Source organism: Mus caroli, unplaced genomic scaffold (assembly GCF_978045245.1).
Source record: "Mus caroli unplaced genomic scaffold, Mus_caroli_1 scaffold_3, whole genome shotgun sequence".
Taxonomy (NCBI): Eukaryota; Metazoa; Chordata; class Mammalia; order Rodentia; family Muridae; genus Mus; species Mus caroli.
Genome location: NW_028227258.1, coordinates 73,622,734 through 73,630,562, shown reverse-complemented (window position 1 = coordinate 73,630,562; position 7,829 = coordinate 73,622,734). Strand labels below are relative to the sequence as shown.

Below are 7,829 nucleotides of genomic sequence, written 5' to 3'. Positions count from 1 at the left end.
TGGTGCCTCACAGTCATCCACAGTCCCATTTCTGGGGAATCTGGTGCCATCTCCCACTTCTGACTTCCATTTGCACCAGACATATACATTGTAAGGATTTATCCAGGCAAAACACAAACAACATTGACCTTGAACAGGAAATACTAACACTTTATGCTTATGCATGCCACAAACATTGTCCTTAAGTTCCTTTCAGGTCCTGTCCCAGGTTACAGTTAATTTAAACAGAAACAGACTGACCATTTAGGCAGATAGGAGTTAGCACAGCAAAGATAATACATATTGCCAGAACTGTACCCAAGTTTTTGGTTTGGTTTGGATGTTGTTTTGTCTGGGTTAATTTGTTTTGGGTTTGTTTTTGTTTTTTTCAGACAGAGTTTCTTTGTAGCTGTCCTGGAATTCACTCTAGACTAAGCTGGCCTTAAAGAGGTCTGCCTGTATCTGCCTCTTGAGTGTTGTTGAGATTAAAGGCATGTGCCCCTATGCTCTGCCAGTGATATTTTTTTTTGAATAGTTGTTACCCAGGGTCTTGCCTACCTCCAAGAATCATGCTTTTGTTGATAAGAGTACAGGGAACCTGGACTTTGTGATGCTTGTGACCCTACATTGCCCCTCTGAGATGCCTGTGGGGTTTGCCCTTGGTTGACTGTTAAGTCACTGTATCCTTGGTCATGAGAGTCCGAGCCTTATCCATGCTGAGTAAACACTTACATCCTCACCTCCACTCAAACAGTCCTAGCTGGAATACTACGTACCTTTGGGGTGTTTTGGAAGCAGTGCATGAGTTCCACATCAGCACCACTGAACTGTATCACCCATCAGCACCACTGAACTGTATCACCAGCACATGCAGTTGAGTTCTAGGAAACTCAAGGAGGCTTCCAAACTGCTACATAGCCAAGTCAGCCTTAGACTTCCATGGTTCCTTCCATCTCTCCAAGGTTGAGATCACAGGAAGCACCATACCTGTTTTGCAGAAGTGTTTGATGAATCTACTGTCTCGGGCTGGCTTGGTGTTCCCATCTGGGTCATGTCCTCCAGAAGGGATAGAGTGAGGCTTGGAATCAAGATTCTTTATTCCTGCCATCCTGGGGTGGCAACTCAGACTGTGGCAAGGTAAATTAGATTGGTGCATCCTTCCTTCCCAGGTGGGCCAACATTCACCAAGGGCAAAATAGGCATTGCTTTTGAGACGCAGCTGCAATTGGTTTTGGAGGTGCCTGCTAGCAACCTCGGATCGTGGGAGACTCAGGCCAGGTGCCCTGGTCAAAGAAGATTAGATCCCAGCTTGGGCCCCTAGCCTGATCTAGACAGCACAGTGAAGCGGGTCCAGACACACCCTGAAGGGTTGGCTGTGTGCAGGAGGCCAAGTGAGCTGCCTGCTAATGGGGCCGGGCCACCCCGTGCTGCCCCATGACAGGCAGACAAGGCTAAGATTGTTCCCCTGTCTCTCCATTCTGCCAGGCCTGGCCCACATCCTCAGTCACTTTTTTCCCCTGTCAATCTGAATGGCAGGAACCAGATTCTGCCTGTGGAGTCCAGTCAGCCTGGCTGGGAGCGTGGTCAATCTCTAAGGTAATAATGCAGCTCACATCTGGGGAAATGGAAGCGAAGCACCTTCCCAGCCTCGCACGCCTCACTGCAGCAGAGCTCTCCAGACCCTACTGCTGAGGGCAGAGGGACCTCTCCCGGTTCAGCTCAGCCTTTCCCGGGGCAGCTGGGCAACACTCAGCACAGGCATCTCTCCTACACCTCCTCTTCACTTGGGATGAAGGGTCTGGGGACCAGGTTTGTGTTGTTAAGCTGGGCAAGATCCTAAGAACCGATCTCAGAGAACAAACTGGTTGTGAAGCCCCCTAGATCCTAGAAAGACTCCAGAATGGGCGGAGCTAGAGGCAAGAAGAGAGGGTGGAGTTGCTGGGAAGTTTTAGTCTGAGAAGGGAGAAAGGGTCCCATCGGTCCAGGTCAGTGGCCCCGCCCACTTCATTCGCCCCGCCCCTCCGCCGGTGCCAAGGAATGTGCTGGGCGAGGCGGCTGAGAGGCGGGCAGGGCAGGCGGAGCCGAGGCCACCCGGGACGCGGCAAACAGGTCTGGGCTGAGGGGCACGGGACCCAGGAGGGGCAGGGGCTCTGAGTATTCCCAAGGGCACAAGTGGTATCCTCTAGAAGAGGAGGACACCCCCTTCCTTCCCCTTTACCAATTTCCTCGAGGGCACCAATTTGGGGTGTGGAGGTCTTGGTCCTCTATGTGGGGCCTCCTGGAATGAGGATTCTGGCCGAGGTGCAAATGAAATTATTAACAGGAGGCAGCCTCGCTGCTGGGGAGCCCTTCACTGCAGACCCACAGAGACTGAGGACCTCTGAAGCAGGATTGGATGCCCCAGGCTAGGACCAGGAGGGGAAAGGGGCCACCCGTGTGGCTGACTCTAGTCTGAATCTGGTCATAGGAAACTGGATGGGTGCCAATCCCTGACCTTCTGTCTCCAGGTCAACGTGGAGGTATCCGGCCACCATGCTCAGTCTCAAGCTGCCTCAACTCCTTCGAGTCCATCAGGTCCCCCGGGTGAGGGGCCCCAATCCATCAACCTCGCCTTCCTCAGAGAACTCACTGGGGCAGAGCTTTTTCTCATATTAGCTAACTTTCTTATGTTTCTATTTCAGTATAGAACGTGTGACCTCTACCCACATTCCTAAACGTCCCTCCTCCCAGAATCCCCATCTGCAGAACACCCTGTGTGTGTATATTCCCCCATCCTATTTGATCCCAATATTCTGGTTCTGGTTCTGTTGTTTGCCCTGTGGGTTTGGAAGGCTGGTAAGAAATAGGTTGGGTTGTGTTTGGCTTGGGACCACTGCAATCTCTAGTGCATCTTCTATCGTGTTTCCAGACACTTCTTATTTTGTTTTTTGTTTCTCGAGACAGGGTTTCTCTGTGTAGTCTTGACTGTCCTGGAACTCACTCTGTAGACCGGGTTGGCCTCGAACTCTCAGAGACCCACCTGCCTCTGTCTCCTAAGTGCTGGGATTAAAGGCGTGAGCCACTATGCCTGGCTACCTGACACTTCATGGAGGGGAAAGGCCTGCTAATGATGACTGCTCTGCTCCCCCACCACCCCCAGGTGTTTTGGGAAGAAGGCATCATGTCTGGCTACCGATGCCCCACAAGTTCTGCCTTAGACTGTGTTCTCAGCTCCTTCCAGATGACTAATGAGACGGTCAACATCTGGACTCACTTCCTGCCCACCTGGTGAGCGAATTAGGTTCAGACGGGTGCCAGGTGGGCAGGGGCACTACGGCCCCAGCGCCTGAGCAGGTGCCTGGCGCAGGTACTTCCTGTGGCGCCTCCTGGCGTTAGGCAGCCCCGGCTTCCGCGCGGACCCGTACCACCTACCGCTGCTGGTCTTCCTACTGCCCGCCTGCCTCTATCCCTTCGCATCTTGCTGCGCGCACACCTTTAGCTCCATGTCGCCTCGAGCTCGTCACATCTGCTACTTCCTGGACTACGGGGCGCTCAGCCTCTACAGCCTGGGTGAGCTGAGGGCAGTGGGATTGGGGGTGGGGTGCAGAGGGTGAGCCCGCAAGCCTCAGCTCGCACCTCGCCACAGGCTGCGCCTTTCCCTATGCCGCCTACTCCATGCCGACCTCCTGGCTGCACAGCCGCCTACACCAGCTCTTCGTGCCAGCTGCTGCGCTCAACTCTTTCCTGTGCACCGGCCTCTCCTGCTACTCGCGGTGGGTTCTGGGCATCCCCAGTGTCTGAAAGGGTAGGCAGGGCTCACCGCATTATTGTTGAGCCACCCCGGTACCCTATGCAGTACGAGGGAGGCATTCCTGTTGGCCAGTATGCTATCCTTTATGGTCAACTTATGTTATCTATGTCTTTATGGCCACTTAACAGATGTGACATTTACACGGGGCAGGGATCCTGCGTCATGAGAGCCTTCTCTTTTTTTTTTTTTTTTTTTTTTTGTTTTTTTGGTTTTTCGGGACAGGGTTTCTCTGTATAGCCCTGGCTGTCCTGGCACTCACTTTGTAGACCAGGCTGGCCTCGAACTCAGAAATCCGCCTGCCTCTGCCTCCCAAGTGCTGGGATTAAAGGCGTGCGCCACCACGCCCCGCTGTGAGCCTTCTCTTTTTTTACCCCATTTTATTACATGCAAACATATATTTATTGTGTAGATACCATACCGGATGAGCTATCCCACCAGCCCCTGCCCCCCCCCTTTTTTTTTTTTTTTTTTTTTTTTTTGAGTTTCTCTGTGTAGTTCTGAAACTCTATAGCTCAGGCTGGCCTCAAACGCAGAGATCTGCTGCCTGCCTCTGCCTCCCAACTGCTGGACCTAAAGGAGATCACAGGCACACACATCACACCACCATGAACCTGATCTTCCTGCCTCTACCTCCCAGTGGGGTCACAGGCATGCCTCGACACACCTGCCTTCTGAATGTGGTCCTTCACCCCTTTTGGCCCCGGATAACCTCCTCTTGACCTACCCAGGACTGAAGACCGACCTGCTTTTCTTGCCCCTCAGGTTCCCAGAGCTAGAATACCCCGGGTTCAGCAAGGCTCTCCGCACGGCTGCCTTTGCCTATCCCTTCTTGTTTGACAACCTCCCACTGTTCTACAGGGTAAGGGTACCCGGGCTCTCCCCAGACAGACCTTGCTCTACCTACCACCTTGACCTCGTGGTGGCTCTCGGTCTCTAACCTCAGCTCTCTCTGCCTACCCTCCAGGCACAGGCCCCTGGTGCCCACCCTCTGGGCATCCCTTCCCCCACCAGATCCTAGATGTCCCCTTTGTTTCTTCTTCCGGAGACGCTCCCCGACAGACAGCTCTCTTTTCTTTTACCAGCTGCGGCTGTGTTGGGGCGGGGCCCACAGCTGTGGGCGGGACGCGCTGAGCTCCAATCACAGTTACCACCTCCTCTGCGCTCTGCTCACGGGCTTCCTTTTTGCAGCCCGTCTACCTGAGCGCCTGGCACCTGGGCGCTTCGACTATATTGGTGAGCACCGGCCTGGGAGAGAAGGAGACCGCTTCCCTGCATGCAGAATGAGCTGGGAACATTGGGTATCCCAGCCAGAGGGTGGATGAGAAAGCCAAAGAGATATCCCAGCCCCTCCCCAGGCTCAGCAATGACAGAATTTAGGGCTTTATGAAGCTCGGTCCAGTTACTCTTCCAGAACCTCTAGGAGTCAGGTTTTCTCCTTAGGCCCCCGGGACAGGTGACTGCCCTGGATCACAAGGGAATCTGTTCAAGCTGGGTCTTTACCTAACCAGTCTATCTGCCCCACAGGCCACAGCCACCAGCTGTTCCATATCTGTGCCGTGCTGGGCACCCACTTCCAGCTGGAAGCAGTGCTGGCTGATATGGGATCCCGCAGAGCCTGGCTGGCCATGCAGGAACCCACCCTGGGTCTGGAGGCCACTGTAGCCACCTTGAGCCTGGCAGTGATTGGGAACCTGTTTATCATTGCTGCTTTTACGGCCTCCTTGCTGCGGATCCCTGGAACCTGCCCCCTGCTGCAGGGTAGCCCACTGGAAGAGGGACTCCAAGCTAAACAACAGTGAGGCCCGTTGGCATGGAGGGAGGCAGAGGCCAGGCCTCATTGCCCTGGAGGAGCCCTGACTTGGGTCTGAGAAGGTGGCGGCTATTCTGACCCTGAAAGGTGTAGCTGAAGAGAAGAGGCTCTCTAGGGACAGGTGGAAGGATGGAGGACCAAAGAGGCAGGTGGTGAAGGTCTGAATGGACACAGGTACCAGGCGGGGAGCAGAGTGGGGGTGTGAGGCCTCTCCCAGGGCTTCTGCCCAGCTGCCCCCGACCTTGCTCATCTCAGGTCACCCTGAGAGCTTGTTCCATCGGGGCCACATACCCACCCTGCCCCAGGGCCAGACTGTGCCACTTGTCAGCCACTCTGTATCTACACACTGCTGCCTGTCTTGCTCACCACTGTGACCAGGCCTTTGCCGATTTGTGTGTTTGGATGTGTCCCCGGTGAGAGAATGGTTGTGGTGGGGATTGCTGTAGGGGGGCAGGCAGGCTGCGGGACTTTAGGAAGGAAAGTTTTTTTGTTTGTTTGTTTTTGTTGCTGTTTTTGTTTTTGCTATCCATCACAAAGCAGTATAATAAAGAAGCAAATGAACTGGACTGTAGCTCTCTGGGATTGAGTGTGAAGCCTTCCTGACCCCTACCACCACCACAATGGACAGACTCGAGCCCAGCACTTCCTCATCTGGACTTTATTTTGGAGCTGTTGTGACATCCATACTTGCAGGGCAGAGAGAGAGGACAGGGAGGATCGAGTCCTGGAGAGCAGCCAAAGCCAAGCTGCCAGAGTTTGGCTTTAGGGCAGCACAGGTCCTAAATATTGATACCGTAGACTCGCTTGTAGGCGGTCTTCAAGCCATAGAGGTCCGATAGCTCGTCACAAGTGGGGTTAAGCTCACACTGCTCCCGGGTGGGCTCCAGGGGATCTGGGCTGGGGGCTGAGGCTCTGAGAAGCATAAAGTAACATCAACCAACACACAGTGGCATTAACCAACACGGGGTACACACACCCTCTTCCCACACTGTACAAGAGGCTCCAGGGCCCTGGGATCGACCTGCACGTATAGACCTCTGCAGGTCACAGAGACCACCCCAGCACAGCTCCTCCCTACCAATATGGAAGGCTAAGGGCTCTGGCCACTTACCCAAGGTAGCGCCGGAGTCTGTTCACTACCTTATTGCTCTCCTGCTTGGACATGAAGGCTGTGGAGAAGACACACAAGATCAAGTAATTCTGGGTTCAGGAGGATAAGTGGGGAAACCCAGGCAGAAGGCAAGGGGATCTGGGGGCTTAGGGGACAGGGTGAGGACCAAGGCTGAGGCCCTGCCAGGCTTCCTGCCAGTACCTTTGTCAGTCTCAGGGCCGCTGGGCTTGGCATCTGTAAAGCAAGGAGTGTAATTAGTTCTGTTCCCTCCCTGCTGTCTCCTTCATGTTTTGTCCCTTCCCCTGTGCCATCCCAAAGCAGATCGTGAGATTTTCAGGAGGGTAGTTACCCAAAGAAATGAACCAGGAGGACACATACCTGTGAGGTCAGAGAGACAGAGGGCAGCCAGGGCCAGCAGAGTGAGCAGAGAGAGGGTCCTCATGGTGTCTGCTAGGTCTGCACCAAGCTGCTGTGTGGGACTTGTCTGTTCTGCACCCTCCAGCGTCCAGTAGCATTTATATCTGCTACTCTTTGCTCCTTGATGTAAGCAGGAGGAGCAGGGGATGCTGCCAACACTAATTGGGGGTCATGTGCTCAGTGGGTCAAACCCAAAGGATGCTGTGGTTGGTGATTGCGGCTGCCTGGGGAAGGCCCTGGGAGTGGAGGAGAGGCCATATCTGAGACTGCCAGGCTCTGACATGGCCCCAGACCTCTTCCCTGAGGGGCTGCTCCACCACTCCTACTGTGTGCTCTCTCTCTCAGCCTCAGCTGGAGCACTGGGTGGCCCTAGAGACAAGCACCCTAGAGCATACCCTAGACATGGTACAGAGATCTAAAATTGGTTTGGGATAAACTGGGCTCCAACTCTCATACCTTGTGATTTTCAGCGTCTGCCCCTAAGAGCGGGAGCCAAACCCCAGGGAGGGAGTGGTCAGTAATGTCCTCATTTGCCCAGTTCAGGGCAGCTCTGCTCATCCAGTGGGGGGTTGAGGGGGAGTGTCCTGGTTAGTTTTATGTCAACTTGGAAGGAGAAAGCCTCAATTGAGAAAATGCCTCCATAAGATCCGGTTGTAGGGCATTTCTTGTGGTTGGTGGGGAAGAGCCTAGCCCATTGTGGGAGCTGCCATCCCTGGGCCTTG

The 7,829-nt window shown here is 54.2% G+C and overlaps 2 protein-coding genes across 6 annotated transcripts; one reads left to right on the top strand and one right to left on the bottom strand.

Moving 5' to 3' along the window:
* The first annotated feature begins 1,592 nt into the window (after positions 1-1,592).
* Paqr6 (progestin and adipoQ receptor family member 6) lies at positions 1,593-6,145 on the top strand. Of its 5 annotated transcripts, XM_085835763.1 has the most exons (9): positions 2,050-2,088; positions 2,487-2,562; positions 2,661-2,732; positions 3,119-3,246; positions 3,326-3,528; positions 3,605-3,731; positions 4,532-4,628; positions 4,852-5,002; positions 5,294-6,145. In XM_085835763.1, exons 4-9 carry the CDS (start codon positions 3,140-3,142, stop codon positions 5,566-5,568), a joined length of 960 nt encoding a protein of 319 aa, XP_085691889.1. In that variant the 5' UTR covers positions 2,050-2,088; positions 2,487-2,562; positions 2,661-2,732; positions 3,119-3,139; the 3' UTR covers positions 5,569-6,145. The 5 variants fall into 5 exon arrangements, with proteins under 5 accessions (XP_085691888.1, XP_085691891.1, XP_085691890.1 ...); XM_085835762.1 differs by lacking the exons at positions 2,050-2,088; positions 2,661-2,732 and adding an exon at positions 1,593-1,788; XM_021158515.2 differs by lacking the exon at positions 2,661-2,732 and having other exon boundaries at positions 2,069-2,088.
* Positions 6,146-6,228: 83 nt separating this feature from the next.
* Bglap (bone gamma-carboxyglutamate protein) lies at positions 6,229-7,201 on the bottom strand. Its single transcript, XM_021158744.2, has 4 exons — positions 7,069-7,201; positions 6,892-6,924; positions 6,691-6,748; positions 6,229-6,491 (listed from the first exon to the last, which is right to left on the bottom strand). The coding sequence occupies exons 1-4, from the start codon at positions 7,130-7,132 to the stop codon at positions 6,359-6,361; spliced, it is 288 nt and encodes a 95-aa protein (XP_021014403.1). The 5' UTR covers positions 7,133-7,201; the 3' UTR covers positions 6,229-6,358.
* Between the last annotated feature and the right edge of the window lie 628 nt (positions 7,202-7,829).

Excerpts from the sequence above, each read along its gene's own strand:
- Paqr6 (XM_085835762.1), top strand. The coding sequence starts at position 1,769 with ATGAAGGGTCTGGGGACCAG. Across the intron at positions 2,563-3,118 it reads GAGTCCATCAGGTCCCCCGG|GTGTTTTGGGAAGAAGGCAT; the intron begins GTGAGGGGCCCC and ends CACCACCCCCAG. Across the intron at positions 5,003-5,293 it reads TGGGCGCTTCGACTATATTG|GCCACAGCCACCAGCTGTTC; the intron begins GTGAGCACCGGC and ends TCTGCCCCACAG.
- Bglap (XM_021158744.2), bottom strand. The coding sequence starts at position 7,132 with ATGAGGACCCTCTCTCTGCTCACTCTGCTGGCCCTGGCTGCCCTCTGT. Across the intron at positions 6,925-7,068 it reads CTGTCTCTCTGACCTCACAG|ATGCCAAGCCCAGCGGCCCT; the intron begins GTATGTGTCCTC and ends CTTGCTTTACAG. Across the intron at positions 6,749-6,891 it reads CGGCCCTGAGACTGACAAAG|CCTTCATGTCCAAGCAGGAG; the intron begins GTACTGGCAGGA and ends TCTTCTCCACAG.